Source organism: Salmo salar, chromosome 20 (assembly GCF_965601325.2).
Source record: "Salmo salar chromosome 20, fSalSal1, whole genome shotgun sequence".
NCBI lineage: Eukaryota > Metazoa > Chordata > Actinopteri > Salmoniformes > Salmonidae > Salmo > Salmo salar.
This window is the reverse complement of record NC_138310.1, coordinates 7,598,819-7,626,757: the sequence shown is the minus strand read 5'-3', so window position 1 is coordinate 7,626,757 and position 27,939 is coordinate 7,598,819. Positions and strand designations below refer to the sequence as shown.

The window sequence follows — 27,939 nt, the reverse complement described above, 5'->3', positions numbered from 1 at the left end:
TGTTTCGGAAACTTTTATTTTTAGTTGATCAGCAAAAGAGGAACTGCAAAAGGGATAGTGTAAATTGATTTCAGCTGTGAAAGCTGCAGATTGTACCATATGTGATACAACCAGGACATCCTCAAATAAAGATGGTCCACAATTTATATAGTTAAAATCATTTGATAGTTTTCATCAAGGATCAAGCCATGCAAAACTATTACATTCAGCGAGCTGGAAACATAGGCCTATTTGGGTGTGCAAAAGCCTGTAGGCCTATTCTGAGGCACATTCATAACCCGACTCCCAGACTAAAAGGAACATAATTCTGTCTCAACAAGCACATCGGATCTAATAAGATATTTCTGATATTATTGCGGACTCCTATTTTACCAATAAAATAACATGGACTTGCCCAGATAGCATCTGTCACTGCACATGAAGCCTAATTGGCCTTTAAGAACCTGGTCCCTGGCAGTGCCTGTCCAATGTGCTTTTTTTTGTATGTTAAAATGACAATGCACTGCTCTGAAAACAGTTTGCACCCTGCAATTTCCAGAATTGACTATGCTCGCTTATTGTGTCCCCTTTAAAATGCCAGGTGATATTGTGCAATGAGATCATTTGCTCATGACTCAAGAGTATAATATCATTATGAAATCCAACCATTTTGGAACGTTAGCTGTCATTGACTAGTAGGAACGATGGTAAAAGCAGGAGACAAGGGCTGTGTCCCAAATGGAACCTTAAACATGACTGCATTGGACCTTTTTATCTCAATATCAAATCATTTATGGGTAACAATTAAGTACCGTACTGTGATTGTTTTCATTTAAAAATGGTCAAAAAATAAACAAAGATAGCTTCTTAGCAAGAATTGTGCTTGACTATCTGGGAGTGGGGAGGGGAAAACTGGAAACTAGCTGTTATTGGCAGAGAGGTTTGGAACTCTTTCAGGTGGTCTTTTCAAACTGCTCTTACACTAAAAGGGCATCATCATAATTTTGTGACACTACCATGGAGTTTAGAGTGCTTGATGAGTGTGTGACCTTTTAGCTGCTGGTCCTTGTGCATGACTATTCCGAAGGCTTTCTGATGTCAGCTTGGTGATGATAATCAGCTACATGCTGACTACAGTGTTGTCACTGTTCTGTTTATATCTCCCTGTGATGAGAACATAGGTGTGCAAAAGCTAGACAGATATCTTACTGTATTACTGTGAGAGCACTCCTTTTCAGATAAATAATAACACACAGAAAATCCACAAAAGCTGTACCTTAAACTGTCAACAAACAATTACTGGCATCTGGAAGATGCTGTAAGAAACAGTAGTTCAATGTATACAGTTGTTAACAGTAAAACGTTCAAACGTATCAACATCATTCTAGGATTCCCAGGGGCCATCTCCCTTTATCTGTTCTTTAGCTCTGGTCCAGGTCATTAGTGAGCGTTTCTCCACAAACACTCTCCACAACTCCCTGGACCAGAGATAACTGTTCACATGCTAAGACGTGGATCTATAAATACATTCAGACCCATTTCTTTATAAGAAATACTTCCCACTAAATGGAAGATATTCGTATAATTCTAAATAGCTATTTGCTGCAGCAAGACCTACTGTATAGCTACTCACATTCGGAAGATATCTTAACAACCAAAAGGGTTTAGTTTAAAAGAGTCATTTCAACAAAAAATGTAAACAAAAATAGCTGATTGCTTTCTCTTCAACCTATTCTGCTATGGAATACCCGGGAGTTCCTCTCTCCAACCAAATGTTGATCATTTGCAGGCATTCTTGTAATGAGTACACATCGCTGCTTTGAAGAAACATAGGCCTTTCGGTTAGCTACTGTACAACGTACATTCATTTACAGCAGTGACCACACTGACAGCAGTAAATGAAGTTTTGCTACTGGTGGTATGCAGTAGCGAAACCGCCAGAAGCTTATGTTGTTCGTACAGTACCAAATGGAACTTGATCCACACCTCACGCTCCTCTTATTCTTGTAACATACAGTAAATCAGCTCTGAACATAGGAGCAGCACCACTAGTTTAAGTGAGCAGGGTTAGTTAGTGTCAAGGCAACGCTTACTTATGAAAGAAATTAAAGAAAGTCGCACACCCCAATGATTTATGGGTAAAGAAAAAAAACAACTGTACCCATTAAATCATGTGCAACTTAATTTTTTCCCTTCTACATGCGTTCACTATTCAGTCTGCCAGTGCTCTCTGCGTTAGCCTTGGACCCCAGCTCCTTTCAGGAGTTGGGAGTCTGACGTGGGGGTGGTCTGCGCTCTGGAAGCCTGGATACGCCATTGATGTTGGCCTGTTTGGCCTCGTCTGGGTTTCCACCGAGGTCCTCACTCTGACCACACAGCTTCAGGGCTGTGATGAACACATCCAGGTCAAACGGGCCCCCTTGCCCCCTGGAGGGAAGCATCTGGAAGCGCTCATGGATCGACGAAGGAATCGGAGGTGACATTGACGGAGGAGAAGAGGGCAACAGAGAGGGAGGGGAGCGGGATGAGCCAGGTGGGCTGAGTGTGTCGTCCAGTCCAGCTGAGGGCCATAGGACCGGCGAACAGCAGTGGAAGAGGGGGGCGGGGAGGAGAGTGGGAGAGAGGGGCAGTGGGGGTGAAGGCAGGGGTGAAGGCAGGGGTTCCTGGGGCAGGCTGGGGGAGTGGAGGCGAGACTGAGTGCTCTCCACCCACCGAGATATCTCCTGGAACAGGTCCCCAGGCGGCTCCTCCACAGGCGGCTTCTCCACACTGGCCCCTCTAGGCTCAGGCACCGGCAGCTGTCTGTTCCTCTTCCAGTGAGACAGGTCCAGGATCAGTTTGGGCTCGGAGTAGTGCTGCGGTTTGTCTTCCCTCCACGCAATCTTATCTAGATAGGAAGGAGAGCCCACTTTGTAGTCACAGGAACGGTCACAGTCCAGCTCAGTATAGGCCCCGCCCCCACAAGCACGCTCCAGAGAGGAGTGGGAGTGGTCCAGGAAGCGCTCGGCAGAGCTGCTGTTGGAATACTTGCGAGGGTCCACCTGGGCCTCCTCCAACAAGGGGTTAGAGCCTGCCTTGGGATCCCTCAGGACCTCCTCCTCTGGGTCACCCACCTCCGAGACCCCAGGCAAGCACTGACACCCACCCTGCTGCTGCCAGCACAAGTCTGATGACAGGCTGGTCTCATACCTGCACAGTGGAATCAAAGTGCTTGTCAATGAAACATCTAAGTTGCCATTTCGATCTATTGTTGTGAAGAAAATGTTTGTTGTCTTTATACCCATTACATTTTCTCCTAATTTGTCCACACACACACACACACACACACACACACACACACACACACACACACACACACACACAATGAGAGATAAATGAATACGAAACTGAAATCACCTGGTAGACACTACAACTTATATTGAACAAAAATATAAATGCAACATGTAAAGTGTTGGTCCCATGTTTCATGAGCTGAAATCAAAGATCCCAGAAATGTTCCATACGCACAAAAAGCTTATTTCTCTCATTTTGTGCACAATTTTGTTTATATCCCTGTTAGTGAGCATTTCTCCTTTGCCAAGATAATCCATCCACTTGACAGGTGTGGCATATCAAGAAGCGGATTAAACAGCATGATCATTAAAAGGTGCACATTGTCCTGGGGACAACAAAAGGCCACTCTCAAATGTGCAGTTTTCTCACACATGTGCAATTGGCATGCTGACTACAGGAATATCTACCAGAGCTGTTGCAAGATAATTGAATTTTCATTTCTCTACCATGAGCCGCCTCCATCGTTTTAGAGAATTTGGCAGTGCGTCCAACCGGCCTCAACCACAGACCACATGTAACCACGCCAGCCCAGGACCTCCACACCCGGCTTCTTTACCTGCGGGATCGTTTGAGACCAGCCACCCTGACAGCTGATGAAACTGTGGGTTTGCACAACTGAAGAATTTCTGCACAAATGGTCAGAAACCGTCTCAGGGAAACTCATCTGCATGCTTGTCGTCCTCACCAGGGTCTTGACCTGGCTGCAGTTCTGTGTCGTAACCGCCTTCTGTCGGCAAATGCGCACCTTCGATGCCCATTGGCATGTTGGACAAGTGTGATCTTCACGGCTGAATCCCAGATTCAACTGTACCGGGCAGATGGCAGACCGTGTATGGCGTCATGTGGGCGAGCAGTTCTTCCACGGCCTGCATACTCAGACATTTCACCCATTGAGCATGTTTGGGATGCTTCGGATCGACGTGTACGACAGCGTGTTGTAGTTCCACTAATATCCAGCAACTTCACACAGCCATCGATGAGGAGTGGGACATTCCACAGCCCAAAATCAACAGCCTGATCAACTCTTTGCAAAGGAGATGTGTCGCACTGCAAGAGGCAATGGTGGTCACAAAAGATACTGACAGGGGCGTGGATCAGAAAACCATTTTTTTAAAGGTATCTGTGACCAACAGATGCACATCTCTATTCACAGTCATGTGAAATCCATAGATTACTGAATTTATTTAAATTGACTGATTTCCTTATATTAACTGTAACTCAGTAAAATCGTTGAAATTGTTGCAGGTTGCGTTTACAACATATCTACAAGCCCTCAGTCCAGCTTCTCTCAGCCTATTGCGGACAGTCTGAGCACTGATGGAGGGATTGTGCATTCCTGGTGTAACTCGGGCAGTTGTTGTTGCCATCCTGTACCTGTCCCGCAGGTGTGATGTTCAGATGTACCGATCCTGTGCAGGTGTTGTTACACGTGGTCTGCCACTGCGAGGACAATCAGCTGTCCGTCCTGTCTCCCTGTAGCGCTGTCTTAGGCATCTCACAGTACGGACATTGCAATTTAGTCCTCATGCTCCCTTGCAGCATGCCTAAGGCACGTTCACACAGATGAGTGGGGACCCTGGGCATCTTTCTTTTGGTGTTTTTTAGAGTCAGTAGAAAGGCCTCTTTAGTGTCCTAAGTTTTCATAAAAGTGACCTTAATTGCCTACCGTCTGTAAGCTGTTAGTGTCTTAACGACCGTTCCACAGGTGCATGTTCATTAATTGTTTGTTTCATTGAACAAGCATGGGAAACAGTGTTAAAACCCTTTACAATGAAGATCTGTGAAGTTATTTGGATTTTTACAAATTATCTTTGAAAGACAGGGTCCTGAAAAAGGGAAGTTTTTTTGTTGTTGCTGAGATTAGATGTATCTCTATGGCTGACACACACTAGCCTGGTCCCAGATCTGTTTGTGCTATCATGTCATCTCCTTGTCACTAGTTGACATGACAGCACAAACAGATCTGGGACCAGGCTAGACACACACCTGTCCCAGTGAGAGCTAAAGGCCTGGCTGTGACTGTGGCCAGGCTCCGTGATTAGGCTATCATCCAGCTCGTCCTCTATGCGGAAGGGCTGGGGCGACATGGGCTCGTCCTGAGGAAATGAGTACTGCTGCAGGAAGGGATGGGACAGGGCCGCTTCTGCCGTCAACCGGTCCATGGGGTTAAAGGTCAAGATACGCTCCAGAAAATCAATGGCTAGTGGAGAAAGAGACGTGAACGGAGAATAGAAAATGGTTTCAAATGATGTGCATACGTGGCTGCAAGTAATGCCATATCGCATCAGGAATAAATATTTTTTTCTCTAGGAATAGTAGGCAACAAGTCAGTTAGACACGCGTGTTCGTGATTTTTAGCATAAAACAGTTATCGTTTAAGGGAGAACAAAGGCTCCATCTAATTCTCTACCCTCCATCCCGCTCACCATCCGCCTCCACCTCAGGGATCAGCTCCCTAAATGACCTCTTGACCTTCCAGCCATGGCTGACATAAGTGGGCATGACCTGCAGAAGATCCAGGCGGTCCTCTTCCCTCAACACAGGCACTGTGTCCAGGATCAGCTGCATCTGTTCCAGTTCATGGGCTCCTGCAGAGCAGCCAGGAGGAATCAGGCAGGAAGACACAGAGTACCAGGAGTAAAGAAGCATATCAATCAAATCATGATTCCAAAACTACAAAAGGTCATTTTCATGAAGAAAAATGGAGGTGCCTTGTTTAACTGTCCGAAAGTATTTCTGTGGTAGAAGTTAAGAAATTGTTAAAGGCTAGTGTTGAAATTGAGGTTAACTTAGAAGTAGAAGTATTTTTAAAGACTGGTATTAAGATGGTTGGAGCAGGCTAGTGGGAAAAGAAAAGCTACACCCTCATGACTAACGAGCTACTGACAAGGTCATGGACCACATACTTTTATCCAGACCTAATTATTCAGTATCTGTACATGACCAAATTAATATTAAACAATGACACCAAAAGCCTAAAGAAACTGTCTTAAAATGCTTATATAATGTGAGCACAAAAAGCTTTTTTTTTTGTTTTGTTTCTGTTCAAGTCTCCAAATGAGCGGTTTTTCTTTCGACTTCAGCCAGTGCAATCGTAACAGCAGTGGGAGCTATAATGACACTGTCACTGCGAGACAGCATAAAAGCTCAGCTCTGTCCCAACTGGCACCCGATTTCCTATAGTGCACTACTTTTAACCCTGGTTAAAAAAAAAATGTGTGCACTACATAGGAAGTAGGGTGCCATTTGGGAGACACCCATATGCTGGATCATTTTGCTTCTAATAATTACTCTTATTGACACTATTAAGCAGGTCAGATAGAGAACAGACATGCAAATGGAAATGTCTGTATTATACATCCCCGTAAACAAAGTATACCATCTCTTCACAACATCAAAAAGATCCTGGACAGACAAATAGACTGTACTGCCCAACAGCATAAAAACAAAATGGGCACTACCCAGTTTATCTGAATCATTAAATCTCTCATATCATATTCACGCCTCTCCACTTCAATAGACCTCTTACCTGCAAAGAGCATGCGTCCCGTTAGCATCTCTGCGAGGATGCAGCCAGCTGCCCACATATCGATGGCCTTGGTGTAGTTGTTGGGAGAGAGCAACAGGCGTGGAGATCGGTACCATTTAGTCACCAAGCCCTCTGACAGGTAGCCCTGGCCAACACACACAGACAACAGCACACACAGGGTAAGCATAACAAGTCAATTAATACGTAGAAGGTTCTCTAACGTTGTACATTTTTAATGGCTCTTTTGCTAAGATATTTTGAGGGCATTTTTACAGCTGCCCCCAATTCTTTACGCTCACACTTTACCGGTAGGCTATAGAAGACAGTTTTCTTCTTCATGTCAGTTACAATGTTGAGAAATATATCCAAGTATGGTGGAACAGAATGTCAGAGAAAAAGCATTTGTGAAAATGTATTACTGCACCTTCCTCCTTTGAAGTGGTCCTCTTTCACTATTCTGCCTAATGACACACCGGCTTCATCTCTTTATCACTTTATCGCCTCTTTTTTTATTTAGAACATCCATTACACCCACACAAATCATTTGCTTTACTATCATTGTGGGGACTTGAAATTGATTTCCATTCAAAATCCTAACCATAAACCTAACCATAATTGTCCCCCTAACCCTAAACCTAACCCCTAAGGCTAAAATAGCCTTCGTCTTCATGGCGACCAGGGAAATGTCCCCATGAGGGAGAATTTTCATGTTTTACAATCCTTGTGGTGACTTTTCCGGTGAGATTATGAAAAACACAGCCACTGGACTGAGACCAACATCCACTGCGACCAACCTCTGCAGGATCTTGAATTGAATTTGATTATTGCGTTACACAACCCCAGTGCAAGGCAAGCATCCCCTGTCCTCTCTGTCCCTCCACTCTCTGCCAATGGTTAACGGAGCACTGTTCAATGTTTGATGAGAAGCAGCTGAGACAGCCTTAGGACCACACAACCTCCCCCTCTCTCTCCAACTCTCCTTCGTTTCACTCCTCCCTCCCTCTCACATACACCCTCCATCCTTCTCTCCTCTCTCACCTCCTCCCACTCTCCAGGTGATTAATAATTAAATAGGGTTAGCTCAGCAGGCGGAGAGATTCAGTTAGGCCTCCTCCTATACCCTTTGCTGCAGCCCCTCTTCTGTGACTAAGCAACCTGTCAAATCTCTGCTTATTGTCCAAAAGCACAGTTTAGTCAGTCACTGATGGTTCCAAAAATCAGATTTACAATTATAGGTGCATTGTTGTGCATTGTTGCCGTTACTATAGGCCCTGGTCAAAAGTAGTCCACTTAATAGGGAATACGATTCCATTTGGGACACATCCTATGTCTATATTTGACAGTAACGAAATGGTGGTAGGCGTTGTTAGCACTTCAAATCAAAGCATCTGTCATTATGACAAATTTGGCAACAAAAGAAATGGTATAGCACCATTGAGGAGAGATTGGCACTGATAATGAAAACAAACGTAATGCTTAAGGAAACCTGCCAACCCTCTGTCACAGGCTGACATGCTTACCTTCACGAGCGCAGCGGCACACTCACAGGTCAATTGAAACGATATGAACAATTCAAACAGCCTGTCAAATTCCTCTCCACGTCGGAGGCTGACGACAAATCCCTGACGTCTTTTCGTTGTTGTGTCTGCTGCTAAGGTCTTTGCAACTTTACATTTAGGATTAAATATTCTTCAAATGGTGGCACTATCATGCATCCTCCACATTTACCAAACAAGGACTATCCCAGCAGCTGTAGTGAGCATTGGCCTGTCAGCCTCTCTCTATAGAATAACTATCTTCAAAGTAATGACTCCTCTTGTCCTCTTGTAGGGAGGTCGGCTGGATTAGTTTTCCCTTCAATATGTGACCATGACTCTGGATTGGTCAAGGACTGGATCTCCGTCACTCTGTTCGCGACAAACTGTTTCCATTTCTGAGCTGAGCTGCAAATCCAATGCAGCACGATCATCGAGTCTGTCCACATCTTGATCTGTTTTTCGTCCATTTTCAGTGTGGTCATCAGGTTGTTTTGCTAGTCTCGCTCCAATCACAGCTCCCATGAGCTCCAGGCGTGGCAGCGTCATTTTCTTGAGTGGGGCTACCCTGGACTTGGATGCGACTAGACTTGTTGTTACCCGGTCTTGTGATTCACCTTGCAAGTAAGCTACGGCACTGTAAGCCCTTTCACTTGCATCACAGAACACGTGTAGTTTCAGGGTGTGGCTGTTCTGTGGCCGCATGTCTGTTCTGTACCACCTTGGTATGGTGAGCTGGTGTAACTGGGGTAGTTCTGAACACCACTGTTGCCATTCTCGTGTCAGATCAGGTGGTAATTCTTCGTCCCAGCTGAGTCCCCTCTCCCACATCTCCTGGAACATGCACTTGATCCTGATGGTGAAGGGGGTCAGGAAACCAAGAGGGTCGAAGATACGTGCAGAGGACAGCAGAACACTTCTCTTTGTGTTTTCCCTTTGCTTTAGAATGCTCAGTAGCGGCCTGAGGTCAAACACAAAGTCATCTGTTTCCGGTCTCCAAACTAAACCTAAAACCTTCAGCACTACTCCTTGTGTTTCTAGCGTCAACGGGTGGTCAGTTGTCATACTCTCCTCCCATTTTATTTTCAATTCAGGAGAGTTGATCATCCACTTGCAGAGGTCCATGCCTGCAATCGACAGCATTCGCGTTGCAGTTGTTGTCACAAGGTAAGCCTCTTCAACATTGTGTGAACTTGCAATGAAGTCATCTACATAGAGTGACTCTCTCAATATCTCTACAACTTCTGGTTGTTCGGTTTCATATTGTTTCAGGTGCTTCCTGATTGTAGCTGCCAGCAAGAATGGACTTGGGGAAGCTCCAAATACCACTCTTTTCATCCTCAGCACATGCAGCTCCTCTTCATCTTCTCCCCTTGGTGGGCCGGTGAGCCATAGAAATCTCACGGCGTCTCTGCTAGGGATATCTGCAGGAAAGCCTTCTTGATGTCTGCCATGAATGCGATCTCATGTAGTCTGAACTTAATCAGAACGCTGAGCAGATCCGGATTCAGGTTCGGTCCTGTGAGTAGACAGTCATTGAGGGATGGACAGCCATCTTCATGGGACGAGGCATCAAACACCACTCTCAGTTTTGTCGTCACCTTATCTTCTCGGAGTACTGCATGGTGATGTAAGTAGTATTTTACGTTGTCTGCGCTTGATGCGTTGTCCTTGGGCACGTCCTCTGCCATATCCTGTTGTAAGTAGTCCTCTACTACTTCATTGTATCTGCTGTACAACGTCACATCCTTCTTCAGTCTTTTCTTCAGACCTTCAAACCGTGTCTTGGAGTTCTGGCATTTCTCGTTTCCATGGCAACTCCACGTGGTATCGCCCATCTTTGAAGGTGGTTGTTTCCTCAAACTTCTGTAGAGCCTCGTTTTCCTCTGTTTTTTCTCGCTTATAATACCCAGAGACTCAAGCTTCCAGAATGCATGCAGTTGTTTGGAGACTAGTGTGTCTTCATCAAGTGGGATGAACATACAGGTTGCCTCGGCGACACTTGACATGGACACGGGTCCCTGCACCGACCATCCAAAAGGTGCTCTCTAAAGCAACCAGCGTCTCCGTCAGTCGCTCCACTCTGCCTGATACTATCTGCCAGTAGTAGTCTGCTCCTATCAGGACAGAGAGTTCAGGATCATTGTCATCTCCTGGAAAGTCCGCGAGCTGCAGTACCTTTCTATTGAGCTCATGTTGAATCTGTTCACCAGGAACCTTCATCACAGCTGTGCACACGTGTGGAGTTTCAATTGCCTCTCTCTCTATTCTCTGCGGTTTGTCCCAGACGTTCTCCAAGATGACTTTCACTATGTTGCGTTGGGGCGTTGCTGGAGCAGAGGGGCCAAACGTGTGAAGAGTGAGTGCCTCTTGTCTGATTACTGGTAGCTTCAAGCCCTTCACAAGGTTTTCATGTATGAAGCTTCTCTGACTGCCTCCATCTAGTAAGCAACGAGCTATCTTCCTGCCCGATGGGCCTTCTACCCATGCCTTTGCCGTTTGTAGCAACACAGTGTTCTGTCCATCTGGTTTCATCTTCACTGAATGGGGAATAACTGAGGAAACAGCAGCATCTGCAGAAACAGTAGGGGGTTGCACCGCACTCCTCTTACTGGTACACACAGCAATGTGATGTCTGCTTCCACATGTTGCACATGACACATCTTTGACTTTACAGAATTTTGCTATGTGTTTCTGTCCTAAACATACAAAGCATCTTCCCATTTTCTTTAGTTTCTCTTTGCGTGTAGCAATATTGTGGTCCGGGCAGTTTTCTGATTTGTGGTCTGCACTGTCACAGAATAGACAGTTTTGTTCCTTCTGGCTGGCTGTATGCAGTGCCGCAGCAGATGGCATGTTGGGTCTTTTTGTTTTCATTTCATTGGAGGAGCATGACTTGTTCCATGGTTTGCTCTCTTTCTGTTGGTTGCATGAACTTCCTTCTGTAGGAAACTGGCGATCTCAGCCACTTTCCATTCATCATCTACTCACCTCTGACGACTATAGTCAAGAGCTATGTCCTCTGGAATCATCTGCAGTAAGATTGGGCATAGTAGGCTTCCATAGGTTTCTGACACTACACCCAGTGATTCCAAGCTCCTAATCTGAATTTCACATTCATCATATAGCTGCCTCAATGCATTTAGGTCAGAGTATTTCTTCACAGGAGTGAGATTCAGCAGCTTTGACATGTGAGCACTAATCCCAAGATCTTTCCTTCCAAATCTGCTCTTGAGCAGAGCGATTGCGTCATCATAGTTACTGTCTGTTAACATCAGTCCTGCTACTGCCTTTGCAGCTGGTCCAGTGAGATATGTTTTCAGATAGGTAAACTTCTCTTTATTACACAGTGAATCATTGTTGTGAATAGCGGTCTCATACTGGCTCCAAAACTCCTGCCACATACTGACATCTCCATAGAATTTTTCAATAATCAACTTTGGTAGCCTTACTGATTGTGAGTTAGCATCACTCACCCGTGCTGGTAGTGGATTGAGGTCCTGTTTTTTCTTTATCACTCGTTGTGCACGGCTCTTCAGCATGATAACGCGCTCTTTGTAATCCTCCATGCATGCAATCTCCACCTCCAATCCGTCCAATGGCGTTAACTGTTCAATTCCACGATCAAGTTCAGACAAGCTGTCCTCCTTAGCTGATAGCAATTCCAACAATGTACTCAAGTGATCGGTATCCGAATTTGACTGGGTTATTTCCACGTCAATCTGATTCAAAATCCGTGTTGTGGCACCTCGAATGGTACCCTGCTTTCGTCTCATTCTTTCTGCTTCATGCCGACGTTCCTCCTCAGCCATTTCAGCCGCTTCATCCCTACAATCTTCGTCGCAGCTCATACTTTTCCCGGGTTTCGGCACCAAAATATAGAATAACTATCTTCAAAGTAATGACTCAGGACGTTGGGTTTGAAACGAAAGCTTCTTTTTGTAATAATACTGGTTCACGTTATACTTAACAACTTTAGATTGTACAAACAATAAAAGTAAGTTGCTAGCGAAAAGTCAGGATAATCACTTGTCCTAACATAACTGGCTCTCTCCTGTCGCAAGGCATTCTGGAACTTGCAGTCAAAAGCGTAATTCAATACTAACCAATACAACAAAATATGTATGTAGTTCTCAAATAACTGTAAAGAAAATATCTTTAGATACAGCTCAATGAATTAACTTCAACATTAACTCTGTAACACATTAAAGTTACACTCTCTCAGTAAGCATGGCATAGGAAGAACCGGAGACGCTACGGTTGCGAAATTGACACCCTATATAGTGCACTACTTTTGACCAGAGCCACAAAGACTCTAGTCATAAGTAATGCACTATAGGGAATAGATGTGCTGCACTAGTGCACTATAAAAGTGTTGAAGTCTAGCTTGAAATACACTTATTCATGTTAACATAATAAAACTGATTGATTCCTTTACATTCCTTCACATGTATAATGAATGTACAGTTGAAGTCGGAAGTTTACATAAACCAAATACTTTTAAACTCAGTTTTTCACACTTCCTGACATTTAATCCTGGTAAACATTCTCTGTCTTTAACAATGTAAAGGCAATACTACCAAATACAAATTGAGTGTATGTAAACTTCTGACCCACTGGGAATGTGATGAAAACTAACTGAAGAATCACCACTTTATTATAATAACGTGAAATGTCAGAATAATAGTAGAGAGAATGATTTATATCAGCTTTTATTTTTTCCATCACATTTCCAGTGGGTCAGAAGTTTACATACAGTCAATTAGTATTTGGTAGCATTGCCTTTACATTGTTTAACTTGGGTCAAACCTTTGTGGTAGCATTCCACAAGCTTCCCACAATAAGCTGGGTGAATTTTGGCCCATTCCTCCTGACAGAGCTGGTGTAACCGAGTCTGGTTTTTAGGCCTCCTTGCTCGCACACGCTTTTTCAGTTCTGCCCAGAAATGTTCTATAGGATTGAGGTCAGGGTTTTGTGATGGCCACTCCAATACCTTGACTTTGTTGTCCTTAAGCCATTTTGCCACAACTTTGGAAGTATGCTTGGGGTCATTGTCTATTTGGAAGACCCATTTGCGACCAAGCTTTAACTTCCTGACTGATGTCTTGAGATGTTGCTTTAATATAACCACATAATTTTCCTACCTCATGATGCCATCTATTTTGTGAAATGCACCAGTCCCTCCTGCAGCAAAGCACCCCCATAACATAATGCTGCCACCCCCGTGCTTCACGTTTGGAATGGTGCTCTTCGGCTTGCAAGCCTCCCCCTTTTTCTTCCAAACATAGCGATGGTCATTATGGCCAAACAGTTCTATTTTTATTTCATCAGACCAGAGGACATTTCTCCAAAAAGTACAATTTTTGTCCTCATGAGCAGTTGCAAACCGTAGTCTGGCTTTTTTATGGCGGTTTTGGAGCAGTGGCTTCTTCCTTGCTGAGCGGCCTTTCAGGTTGTGTCAATATAGGACTCGTTTTACTGTGGATATAGATACTTTTGTACCCGTTTCCTCCAGCATCTTAACAACAGCAAAGGACCTTGTGCTGGGATTGATTTGCACCAAAGTACGTTCATCTCTAGGAGACAGAATGCGTCTCCTTCCTGAGCGGTGTGACGGCTGCGTGGTCCCATGGTTTTTAAACTTGCGTACTATTGTTTGTACAGATGAACATGGTACCTTCAGGCACTTGGAAATTTCTCCCAATGATGAAGCGGACTTGTGGAGGTCAGTAATTGTTTTCTGAGGTCTTCGCTGATTTCTTTTTATTTTCCAATAATGTCAAGCAAAGAGGCACTGAGTTTGAAGGTAGGGGTTGAAATATATCCACAGGTAAACATCCAATTGACTGAAATTATGTCAATTAGCCTATCAGAAGCTTCTAAAGCCATGACATCATTTTCTGGAATTTTCCAAGCTGTTTAAAAGGCACAGTCAACTTTGTGTATGTAAACTTCTGACCCACTGGAATTGTGATACAGTGTGAATTAATATGTCTGTAAACAATTGTGTCATGCACAAAGTAGATATCCTAACCGACATGCCAAAACTATAGTTTTAACAATAAATGTGTGGAGTGGTTGAAAAACGAGTTTTAATGACTCCAAGCTAAGTGTATGTAAACTTCTGACTTCAACTGTATATGTTGGGGTCAATGGAGGGTGGATAAGAAGTAGGTGTATGGAAAGTTACTGAGTGAGGAAGGGGGAGTGCAGAAAGTTTACAATCTGTTAAAACATGGTATTGTTAAATCTCATGGCTCCTAAGGAGGGGGGCAAAGGGCAACAGTTTGGTTTCAGTCACTGATAAGGTAGGACAGCCGTGGAGTAGGGAGGAGTGAGGAATTTGGGCCAAGGTCAGGACAGATGCAGTGAGGAGGAACAGTCAGTCCTGTCACACACATACATTTCCACACCCATGAATGTTCTAGCAGGAGGCTATACCAATGAGAGGAATCAATTAAGTTCCTGACTAGCAACAGAGATGTATTGGCTGTGTAGAAGTGCAAGGAGTTGACTCCGGCTCGTAGGAGGGTATAAATATATGTGTTTGTGTAAACATGTCTTTGTATTTGCAGCTGTTTGACCCAGTGGGGGAATACACTTGGTTTGAGCTTTTCCTAGTCATCTGTTTGAATTTTTACACTGTTTGTTTAGAACCTAACAAAGGGAATAGGGTGCCATTTAGGACACACCCTGTATCGCTCTCCTCTGAATCAACACAGGCCTGTCAGAGGAGTTCAGTACTGAACATTCTGTTCCACTCAGAGAGAGGTAGCTAGGTACACATTATGTACATGGCTGTCTGGACTGAGGAGTAGCGACAGTGCATTCAGAAAGTAATGACCCCTTGACTTTTCAACATTTTGTTACATTACAGCGTTATTCTAAAATGTTTTTAAAATGTTTTTTTCCATCATCAATCTACAAACAATACCCCACAACAATGAAGCAAAAATAAACCACTTTTTAGAACTCTTTGCAAAATTTGAAATCACATTAACCTAAAGATTCAGACCATTTACTCAGTACTTTGTTGAAGCACCTTTGGCAGCGATTACAGCCTAGAATCTTCTTGTGTATGACGCTACAAGCTTGGCACACCTGTATTTGGGGAGTTTTAATATTTTAAAAACATTTTAGAATAACGCTGTAACGTAACAAAATGGTAAAAAAGTCAAGGGGTCATTACTTTCTGAATGCACTGTCGCTACTCCTCAGTCCTCAGAGCCAGTCAAGCTCTGTCAGGTTGGATGGGGAGCGTCGCTGCACAGCCATTTTCAGCTCTCTCCAGAGATGTTAGATCGGGTTCAAGTCCGGGCTCTGGCTGGGCAACTCAGGGACATTCAGAGACTTGTCCCGAAGCCACTCCTGCGTTGTCTTGGCTGTGTGCTTAGGGTTCTTGTCCTGTTGGAAGGTAAACCTTCGCCTGAGGTCCTGAGTGCTGTGGAGCAGGTTGTAATCAAGGATCTCTTTACTTTGCTCCGTTCATCTTTCCCTCGATCCTGACTAGTCTCTCAGTCCCTGCCGCTGAAAAACATCCCCACAGCATGATGCTACCACCACCACCATGCTTCACCATAGGGATGGTGTCAGGTTTCCTCCAGACGTGATTCTTGGCATTCAGGCCAAAGAGTTCAATCTTGGTTTCATCAGACCAGAGAATCTTGTTTTTCATGGTCTCAGAGTCATTGTGCCTTTTGGCAAATTCCAAGTGGACTGTCATGTGCCTTTTACTGAGGAGTGGCATCTGTCTGGCTACTCTATCATAAAGGCCTGATTGGTGGAGTGCTGCAGAGATGGTTGTCCTTCTGGTAGGTTCTCTCATCTTCACAGAGGAATTCTGGAGCTCTGTCAGAGTGCCAATTGTGTTCTTGGTCACCTCCCTGACCAAGGCCCTTCTCCCCCAATTACTTATTTTGGGCAGGCTGCCAGCTCTAGGAAGAGTCTTGGTGATTCCAAACTGCTTCCATTTAAGAATGATTGAGGCCACTGTGTTTTGGGGGACCTTCAATGCTGCAGAAATGTTTTTGTACCCTTCCCCAAACCTGTGCCTCGACACAATCCTGTCTCGGAGCTCTATGGACAATTCCTTCGACCTCACGGCTTGGTTTTTGCTCTGACATGCACTGTCAACTGTGGGACCTCATACAGTGCCTTGCAATTGTATTCACCCCCCTTGGTATTTTCCCTATTTTGTTGCATTACAACCTGCAATTTAAATAGATTTTTATTTGGATATCATGTACTGGACATACAGAAAATAGTCCAAATTAATGAAGTGATATGATTTTTTTTATTGTTTCAAAAAATTAAAAAAGATATTAGACTGAAAAGTGGTGCATGCATATGCATTCACCCCCTTTGCTATGAAGCCCCTAAATAAGATCTGCTGCAACCAATTACCTTCAGAAGTCACATAATTAGTTAAATAAAGTCCACCTGTGCGCAATCTAAGTGTCACATGATCTGTCACATGATCTTAGTATATATGCACCTGTTCTGAAAAGCCCCAGAGTCTGCAACACCACTAAGCAAGGGGTACCACCAAGCAAGCGGCACCATGAAGACCAAGGAGCTCTCCAAACCGGTCAGGGACAAAGTTGTGGAGATGTACAGATCAGGGTTGGGTTATAAAAAAATATCTGAAACTTTGAACATCCCACGGAGCACCATTAAATCCATTATTAAAAAATTGAAAGAATATGGCACCACAACAAACCTGCCAAGAGAGGGCCGCCCACCAAAACTCACAGACCAGGCAAGGAGGGCATTAATCAGAGAGGCAACAAAGAGACCAAAGATAACCCTGAAGGAGCTGCAAAGCTCCACAGCGGATATTGGAGTATCTGTCCATAGGACCACTTTAAGCTGTACACTCCAGTGCTGGGCTTTATGGAAGAGTGGCCAGAAAAAGCCATTGCTTAACTTCACTAGGGTAGGGAGCAGTATTTTCACGGCCGGATGAAAAACATACCCAAATTAAACGGCCTACTACTCGAGCCCAGGAACTGGAATATGCATATTATTAGTAGATTTGGTTAGAAAACACTCTGAAGTTTCTAAAACTATTTGAATGATGTCTGAGTATAACAGAACTCATATGGCAGGCAAAAAACTGAGAAAAATCTAAGCAGGAAGTGAGAATTCTGGTGCTTGTAGTCCTTTCAAGTCTTGCCAATCGAACACACAGTGACTAAGGATTCATTTTGCACTTCCTAAGGCTTCCACTAGATGTCAACAGTCTTTAGAACCTTGTTTGAGGTGTCTACGATGAACAGAGACCCGACTGGAAGGCTGGGAAGTTGGTAACCCAAGGAATGACATTACTTCATTGGTGCGCGTTCATTAGAGTGTTAGCTCTGTTCCAAAACCTTTTTCAAGACACAGGAACCGTCCGGTTGAAATATTACTGAATCTTCACGTTCTATAGGCCCTAAAGATTGATGTTTTACAACGTTTGAACGAACGTAAATACAATTTTTTAAACTTTGCCGTGTCATTTCCCTCGCGCGCCCTACATTTGGAGTACCTTACTGAACGCGCAAACAACATGGAGTTATTTGGACATAAATTATGGATTTTATCAAACAAAACAACATTTTGAGTACCTGGGATCCCTGGAAGTACCTTCTGATGAAGATCATCAAAGGTAAGTGAATATTTCTAATACTATTTATTAATTTAGATGACTCCAACATGGCGGCTATCTGAATCGCCTAGTGTTTTTTTCTGAGCTCAGTACTCAAGATTATTGAAAAGTGTGATTTCCCAGTAAAGCTATTTTGAAATCTGGCAATGCGGTTGCATTCAGGAGATGTTAATCTATAATTCTTTGAATGACAGTTTAATATTTTATCAATGTTTTTGACAAGTATTTTTGTAAATTGTGGTGCCGATTCACCGGCAGTATTGGAGGCAAAATATTTTCTGAACGTCACGCTGCAATGTAAAATGCTGTTTTTATATATAAATATGAACTTTATCGAACAAAAAAAATGCATGTATTGTATAACATAATGTCCTAGGAGAGTCATCTGATGAAGATCGTCAAATGTTAGTGCTTCATTTAGCTGTGTTTTGTGTATTTGTGATGCATGCTAGTTGCTTAGAAAATGGCTGTGTGATTATTGTGTCGATGTACTCTCCTAACATAATCTAATGTTTTGCTTTCGCTGTAAAGCCTTTTGGAAATCGGACAACGTGGTTTGATTCAGGAGAAGTGTATCTATAAAATGGTGTAAAATAGTCCTATGTTTGAGAACTTTGAATTATGACATTTTGTGGTTTTAAATCTGGCGCTCTGATTTTTCACTGGCTGTTGAATAGGGTGGGACGATTTTGTTTCCTTCCCTAGAGAGGTTAAAGAAAGAAATAAGCAAACACGTTTGGTGTTCACCAAAAAGCATGTGGGAGACTCCCCAAACATATGGAAGAAGGTACTCTGATCAGATGAGACTAAAATTGAGCTTTTGGCCATCAAGGAAAACGCTTTGCTTGCCGCAAACCCAACACCTCTCATCACCCCGAGAACTTCATCCCCACAGTGAAGCATGGTGGTGGCAGCATCATGCTGTGGGGATGTTTTTCATCGTCAGGGACTGGGAAACTGGTCAGAATTGAAGGAATGATGGATGGCGCTAATTCTTGAGGGAAACCTGTTTCAGTCTTCCAGAGATTTGAGACTGGGACAGAGGTTCACCTTCCAGCAGAACAATGACCCTAAGCATACTGCTAAAGCAACACTCGAGTGGTTTAAGGGGAAACATTTAAAAAGCCCAGACCTCAATCCAATTGAGAATCTGTGGTATGACTTAAAGATTGCTGTACACCAGCAGGAACCCATCCAACTTGAAGGAGCTGGAGCAGTTTTGCCTTGAAGAATGGGCAAAAATCCCAGTGGCTAGATGTGCCAAGCTTATAGAGACATATCCCAAGAACTGTAATTGCTACAAAAGGTGGCTCTACAAAGTATTGACTTTGTCTTATTTATTGTTTGCTTCACAATAAAAAATATTTAGCATCTTCAAAGTGGTAGGCATGTTGTGTAAATGAAATGGTACAAACCCCTCCAAAATATATTTTCATTCCAGGTTGTAAGGCAACAAAATAGGAAAAATGCCAAGGGGGGTGAATACTTTCGCAAGGCACTGTATAGACAGGTGTGTGCCTTTCCAAATCATGTCCAATCAATTGAATTTACCACAGGTGGACTCCAACCAAGTTGTAGAAACATCTCAAGGATGATCAATGGAAACAGGATGCACCTGAGCTCAATTTTGAGTCTCAAAGCAAAGGGTCTAAATACTTTCCAAATGCACTGTATGTGAATAGACGTTGTTCGAACATGATGGAACGAGGGCAGGCTGAATGAAACAGGGAGAACAAGGTTGTGTCCCAAATGACACCCCATTCCCTATACAGTGCATTACTTTGGACCAGGATCCAAAGAGCATTATGTAGGTATTAGGGTGCCATTTGGAACACAACCTTGCTCTTCCTGTTCCATTCAGCCTCCCCTCGTTCCCTTATGTCCGAACAACGTCTATTCACATAGCTACTCTGAACTCCTCTGACAGGCCTGTGTTGATTCAGAGGAGACATAAAAGGTTATTTTCCTGCTTCCTAATAGGAATAGTCCCAGGTTATTCCTTCTTTTCACTCTAGCATCCATACAACCTGATTTTTATCCTGACAAAGGCGTAAGGGTTTGATGTCCTAATCAGCTGTTGCAACTAACACATTTCACCCATACTCTGATAATGGGTAAGCGAGGCCAGGCCAGATGTGTAGTTGATACACTGACTGCTCTATAGCTGGCCTGTCTCAGCCCAACTATGCACAATCCAATGCATAAGAGCAGCATAGATGCTTTTTTCTGCTCGACTTCACGCAGAGCACAGCACTGCCCATTGTTATTTTGGCTACAATCCTGCTCACAGCCTGAGCCATCTCTTTCCCCTGTCTACACCGTGCTGCCCCGAGATCAGATCACTGGGTCTGGGCCCGGCCAGGACAAAGCTTCCCTTCCACTGGGCCCTCGCTGGGCTACTAGTGTTACAGTGTTCCACCACAATAATAAAGCAGTACAATAGATCAGTACATTGTCACATGAATCTCCCAGAAGCTTATCCCCAAAAAACAGACAGGGAAATCATTCTATTTGATTACTGGGTAACTTAAAATCGGGTTACGTTATGAAAGCGCATCTCTAGCACTAGCTATAGACGGATGATAATGCAGTCATTTCCATTTATGCAAAGCAGAGAATCATTAAAGTCTACACAAGGCAACAGAGTTGATGCATGTGACTTGGTGCTAGGATATATTCATACACGCACCACGACCACACAGAAACATGCACAACGAGGCATCTTAATATGGGTAGAACGCTGTATCGTTTGGAAATGCAGTACAATTGTGTTTTTTTATGTCTCTGCCTTACATGTTTTTCCCTAGCTTTTTCTGGTCAGGTCACATGGTTAGGAAAAACTCCTGGGCCCTAATTCATGAAGCGTCTTAGAGTGCTGATCTAGGATACATTTTGCATTTCAGATAATGAATACAACATGGACAGCTGGGACCTGATCCTAGACCAAAACTCCTACTCTGAGGCTTTATGAATACTGACCCCGAGCTAGCTGTTCCCTTCTAACTGCAGCCCACTTTAACTATAGTCTCACCTTATGGGAGTAGTGTGGGTCAACGATTCTGGCCAGGCCAAAGTCGCCGATCTTGAGCAGTAACTGGTCTGTGTTGAGGAAGATGTTCGCTGGTTTGAGGTCGCGGTGCAGCACGTTGGCTGAGTGGATGAACTTGAGGCCTCGAAGGAGCTGGTAGAAGAGCAGAGTGGTGTGCCCGCTAGGAAGTGGCCCCTGCTCCAGCAGGTGAGCTAGGTCCATCTCCATGCACTCCTGGACGATGTACAGGGCGCTCAGCTGGGCTGGGTCGCGATGAAGCGGGCGGCCGTGGGGGCCCAACACCTCGTGCACGCGCACCACGTTCTCGTGCTGCAGGCGCCGCGTGATCTTGACCTCCCGCAGGGCGTGCTTCACGCTGACCACGTCACGCATCACCAGCTTCTTCACAGCCACCCGTTGGCCGCTGCGCTTGTCCACAGCGGACAGAACCAGACCAGTGGTCCCGCTGCCCAGGGGCCGGGGGTCTATGAAGACGTCCCCCAGGTCAAAGCCGTGGAGGAACAGTGGGGAGTCCTGTTTGGCCATGGCTCAGGTGACCTCCACCAGTTATTGCATGACGAGGTAAAAAAATCTGAAAGGATGGTACATGATTTGACAAAGCAAATAAAAGGAACTGGAGTCATACATACACATAAGAAAAATAATCCCATCTGTAAAATGGTCATTATTTCAAATAGAAATGTGTTTTATAATAGCATAGATCAACATGCATGGATTGAATTGCTTTTCCTGCAATAAGCTCCATAGAATTTCAAGTGTATCACTCTTGAACAAAGTGAATATAACAACGTGTACAGTAGTCAAGCTTGTTCCATCTTCCTCAGATATCAGAGATAGTAGAGCAAGTGATGAGACTCTACACCCCGGTGCAGGGCACGTGTTGCCATAGCAACGCCCCAACTGTGCCTGCTACAGATAGAAGCATGGGATGGCAGAGGCAGACACTCGGTACTGGTCTCTAATCCTAGCTGAGCGATCCCAGCTCAACTCCCCCTGGGGAAATGAGCCGAGAGTTACATTCACAGAGATTGTAGTGGATCCCGCTCCTTCCATAGCAGTCTATCAGTCAATTAGTAACTTGCCCATTCCAACCACCCCTGGCCGATATTCCCAAACTTCCCACTCAATCCCGGTTTTGTGGCATTGAGTTAATGAGTGTCCATGGAATCCCTCAGCCTGTGGCTAGAGCTGTAGCATGGCCCTGCCTCCCTCTGGACTCTGGATACTGCTGTTTGCCACCATTACCACCTGCTGCTTCTGCAACAGAGGGGGGAGATAAAGCAAGTTATGCATGAAAAACAAAGATGATATCCTATGTGCCGCATTTTAATGTAGACTGCCTGGTGATAACGCACAATTCACTTCTTTGCCTCTCATTCACACAGAACTCCTACTTGGTGTCATGTTATCCCTACCTAATATAATAGATGCAAGGAACAGATAGCATAGCTTATGTATAGGCCTACCTGATGTTTATATGGGATGTCAGAGCCCATCTACTGCATAGCATAGTCTAGTGGAAGAACAAATCTAGACATCACCACATTCTAATTATTATTTTTAACATTGAAATTACTTAATGGTTAGATATATTATATAATTATAACAAGGGGTAGTAGGCAATTACTGGGGTACAAATATCACAACTCAATAACAGATCATGTTTGGCCTATTAAATTCATTGACATCTGAAGCCCAGATCATTTATAAAATGAATGTGCTCCATTTGTATATTTTTGTATATAGACCTACTCAGTTCAAACCTGACAAATGTGCTCAAGAAAACGATTTTATGCCATAGCCCATCAGTAGAAAATACAATGCTCTTGTTCTATTTTAAAATAGGCTTTTCCCTCAATGGAAACAAAGATAGGCCTATTGACACTGGATCTATTTCAAAGGTATAGAGCAGGGTACCCCAACTGGCAGCCAATGGGCCGAATTTGGCCTGCGGGTGATTTTATTTGGCCCCCTCAAGTTTTCTGAGCAAAACATAATATTTGTAAAAATGTTGACATAAAATACTGGAAAAACAGCTCCAAGTTATTAAACATTTGGAAATCTGTTACAAAATATTCCCAAACATAGAGATATGATTCTATACAAATGTAAGCAAGATTTGAAATTATTACATTTAAGTCAAATATTATATCTGTTTGGGCTTCTTGCGGTCCATTTTCTTTCCCATTTTTTGCCTTTTGTAACACAGGCATAAAGTCTATAGGCTTATTACATAGTTGATTAAGGTATTTGTATCACAGGAGTTTGGTGGCACCTTAATTGGAGAGGATGGGCTTGTGGTAATGGCTGGAGCGGAATCAGTGGAACGGTATCAAACACATCGTTTGATGCCATTCCATTATCTCCGTTACATCCATTATCATTAGTCGTCCTCCCCTCAGCAGCCTCCACTGATTTGTATGTTTATTAACCAGTCTAGCCTGTAGATCCACAAGTAATAGAAGTTGTAATATATGCCAAAGAAACACTAGGCCTATGACAGAAAATATGGGATCAATTTCAGTTACCTGTTGTTATTCTATATGTTATTTATTATGGCCATTTTATAGGCTAATATTACAGTCATTAAAAATATACACTATATATACACACAAAAGTATGTGGACACCCCTTCAAATTAGTGGATTCAGCTATTTCAGCCACACCCGTTGCTGACAGGTGTATAAAAATCAAGCATACAGCCACGCAATCTCCATAGACAAACATTGGCTGTAGAATGGCTTTACTGAAGAGCTCAGTGACTTTCAACGTGGCACCGTCATAGGATGCCACCTTACCAACAAGTCAGTTTGTCAAATTTCTGCTATGCTAGAGCTGCACCGGTCAACTGTAAGTGCTGTTATTGTGAAGTGGAAACATCTAGGAGCATCAACGGCTCAGCTGCGAAGTGGTAGGCCACACAAGCTCACAGAATGGGACCATCGAGCGCTGAAGCATGTAAAAAAAAAAGTCTGTCCTCGGTTGCAACACTCACTACCGAGTTCCAAACTTCCCTCTGGAAGCAACATCAGCATAAGAACTGTTTGTCGGGAGCTTCATGAAATATGTTTCCATGGCTGAGCAGCTGCACACAAGCCTAAGATCACCATGCGCAATTGGAGTGGTGTAAAGCTCGCCGCCATTGGACTCTGGAGCAGTGGAAACACCTTCTCTGGAGTGATGAATCACGCTTCACCATCTGGCAGTCCGACGGACAAATCTGGGTTTGGCGGATGCCAGGAGAACGCTACCTGCCCCAATGCATAGCGCCAACTGTAAAGTTTGATGGAGGAGGAATAATGGTCTGGGGCTGTTTTTCATGGTTCGGGCTAAGCCCCTTAGTTCATTCTAGACGATTCTGTGCTTCCAACTTTATGGCAACAGTTTGGGGAAGCCCCTTTACTGTTTCAGCATGACAACGCCAGGGGCGGAAATCCCGGGGGGATGGGGGGGACACGACCCCCCCCATCCTGGGAAAAATATGATTTGTCCCCCCCAATATATCACTGAAACATAACTATGTAATTTAAGTAATATTAATAATACGCAATGAAAGCAATTGTGCTGATTATAGACACTTAATAGCGTGTTTTTAAGTTTCAAAAGATTGCGACCCCCCCGCCCTTTGCCTCACAATGGTTTGATCCACTGCCAGTTCCTTAGCTTGCTACGTAACTGCCGTGAGGTTCATCCAGTCAATCGCGCACACACACACTAGCTGAATATGCAGAGCTAGCGCGCAAATATTAACTATTAAGCTAGCTAGTACCTATTCCATTTATGTGGCGTCATCAAAGATGGAATCAGCATGCAGATGATGTAAGTTAGTGCTTCAAAGTCCCTGTGATAAGGTTAGCAATAAACTGAAGTCCAAACTGAACAGAACTACACTCTCTTCTACCATTGTCTTAAATATATTTAATGGTCTCGTTGCAAAAGCTAAATTGTCGCAAGGGAACTTTTATTTATTTATTTTATTTCACCTTTATTTAACCCGGGTAGCAAAGATTATAGCAAACACCACTGAAACTGAATTGGTGCTTGCTAGCTTTGCAAATTCAGCTATTGTTGGAAGCCAGCCAATATGAAACAAACTATTAAAATTACAAAAGGTTGCAGCATATGTTGTGTAAATGGTAAAGTCATACAGCTGTCAACTCTTGTCATTTTAATCCGTTTCACATTTGCTAGCTACCTTTTAGATCGAAGCCCATATAGAATGATTGAAGATGATAGAAGCCCATCTCCTACTGTAAATAACCTACACACTGTGTGTGTGTAGCCAGCCAGCCAGCCAGGTAGAAAAATGGCAGAAAAATAAAAGACGGACATCAGAGTATTTTTCAATACACCAAAACGCATAGTAAGAACCCTAGTAGCCTAATATCTCAAAGACTAGTTGATAAAATGTTCATAAGAAAGAAATTAAATTCTAATGGAAATGTTTCACAATGATGTCATTAGGCAGAGCAGGCAACAGATGGCACACAGACAGCAGAGTTGGGGACAGATATGCAGGGACAGACTGGCAGAGACAGGGAGTCTCAGGTAAGTTTGTTGAGTCTTTGTTTGGCAACATTATGAAAGGTTCTCAATTTTTTTGACTTGTAAAATAGGAACATAATTGGAAAATGCCATGGATACCCCCACTCTCAACTTAAACTGGTGACTGAACTAAGATTTGTTAAAGGCAATGGTATTGCTGTTGTGATTAGTTGTGTAGTTTTGGGTACCGGTAGTTAGGAGTACGGCAAACAGCTTATTTCTTTGGTTCCTCAATATACATTTACCATATTACAATGTAGGCTATGTGTTACAGCACTACTTTTGGTGTCCCCCTCAGGAATTGTTCTTGAGAAAATTTCATGTAATTGTCCCCTCCAAAGTGGATATCAGATTTTCGCCCCTGGACAACGCCCCCGTGCACAACGCCAGGTCCATACAGAAATGACCTCAACTCCATCGAACACCTTTGGGATGAATTGGAACCGACTGCGAGCCAGGCCCAACATCAGTGCCCGACCTCACTAATGCGCTTGTGGCTGAACGGAAGCAAGTCTCCGCAGCAATGATCCAACATTTAGTTGAAAGCCTTCCCAGAAGAGTGGAAGCTGTTGGCAGCAAATGGGGGGGACCAACTGTCAATCAATGCCCATTTTGGAATGAGATGTTCGACGAGCAGGTGTCCACATACTTTTGGTCATGTAGTGTTTTTTTGTTGTTGGTTATAGGCTAGGCTACTGTAGCACAATGCATCGGGCTGCATCATTGTGTGTGGTGGTGGCTACATTGTAACGCCCTTATCGCAACAAGAAACATTCAAAACCTCAAAAGGTAAAAAAAAAAAGGAAAAGATGCAGTAAAAGTGTCATTCCCGAATTTCTTGGGACGTGAAAACCTCTGATGGACATGGGCCAGTAGCCAGCCTTTTGCTCAGCGAGCGTAGCGTTATCTTTATCTATCGGCCCATCCATTGAAAACTACAAAATGCACAAGCAAGAGAGCACTCACCATATAGCATATGCTAGGATGAACATCGCAGCCTGTCGCAAGAGGTGGGAGGAAAAAAAACATCTGTGGATGTTTTCGCCAATTATCCTAGTCTATTTGACTGTCAAAAAGAAAGTATGGAATCAGTCAGCGGGACTGTGACCAAGATTGTGGTTACCGTAGGTATCCGCTAATTGCACAAAAGTATTTATTTAGGAATAGGATACAACCATTTTTTTTTATCTGCTCCGGTAGTCTGCGCACAGGCTGGTGAAGGCTGCACTATGAATTATTGAGTGGTGCTCTCTTTCTTTCGGTACTTCCCACACCGAGCGTTGTAACCTCTTCTAAAACACAAACTCCACCACGGCGCCCCCCGATATGACGTCACGTTCGCAGCTGTCAATCAATGTCTCTGACACCTGCTGAAGCGCCCGCCATCCCATAGCCCTAGCAGAAGAAAAAAAAACTATTCTCTGATATAGCCTAGCTATATCTAACAAAATATAATTATGAAATGGTCTATGTTTGCACGCAATGCAATGGCTATGTGTATCCTTAATCCAAAACCAATTCCACCAAGAATAGAAGTGTCACTCATGATTCTCATATGATCTCACTTAGACCACAGCCCTTCAGTCAACCATTCAGTTATACCAGGAAGGAACACAAGTCCAGAATGTAACTGATTAACTTTCCTAATATTGAGTTGCACCCCCTTTTGCTCTCAGAACAGCCTCAATACGTTGGGGCATGGACTCTACAAAGTGTTGAAAGCATTCTACAGGGATGCTGGCCCATGTTGACTCCAACGCTTACCACAGTTTACATGGGAAACTGTTGAGCATGAAAAACCAGCAGCGTTGCAGTTCTTGACACACTTAAGCCAGTGCGCCTGTCACCTATATCTTTTGTCAAATCAATTCAAATGTATTTATATAGTCCTTCTTACATCAGCTGATATCTCAAAGTGCTGTAGCGAAACCCAGCCTAGAACCCCAAACAGCAAGCAATGCAGGTGTAGAAGCACGGTGGCTAGGAAAAACTCCCTAGAAAGGCCAGAACCTAGGAAGAAACCTAGAGAACAACCAGGCTATGAGGGGTGGCCAGTCCTCTAGCTGTGCCGGGTGGAGGTTATAACAGAACATGGCCAAGATGTTCAAATGTTCATAAATGACCAGCATGGTCAAATAATACAAATCACAGTAGTTGTCGAGGGTGCAACAGGTCAGCACCTCAGGAGTAAATGTCAGTTGGCTTTTCATAGCCGATCATTGAGAGTATCTCTACCGCTCCTGCTGTCTCTAGAGAGTTGAAAACAGCAGGTCTGGGACAGGTAGCACGTCCGATGAACAGGTCAGGGTTCCATAGCCGC

At 43.8% G+C, this 27,939-nt stretch overlaps 1 protein-coding gene across 1 annotated transcript; it reads right to left on the bottom strand.

Moving 5' to 3' along the window:
- LOC106580168 (mitogen-activated protein kinase 4) lies at positions 1-26,945 on the bottom strand. The gene is made up of 6 exons (XM_082966182.1): positions 26,586-26,945; positions 21,057-22,331; positions 6,842-6,986; positions 5,739-5,900; positions 5,299-5,512; positions 1-3,168 (listed from the first exon to the last, which is right to left on the bottom strand). The coding sequence occupies exons 2-6, from the start codon at positions 21,597-21,599 to the stop codon at positions 2,238-2,240; spliced, it is 1,995 nt and encodes a 664-aa protein (XP_082822308.1). The 5' UTR covers positions 21,600-22,331; positions 26,586-26,945; the 3' UTR covers positions 1-2,237.
- Between the last annotated feature and the right edge of the window lie 994 nt (positions 26,946-27,939).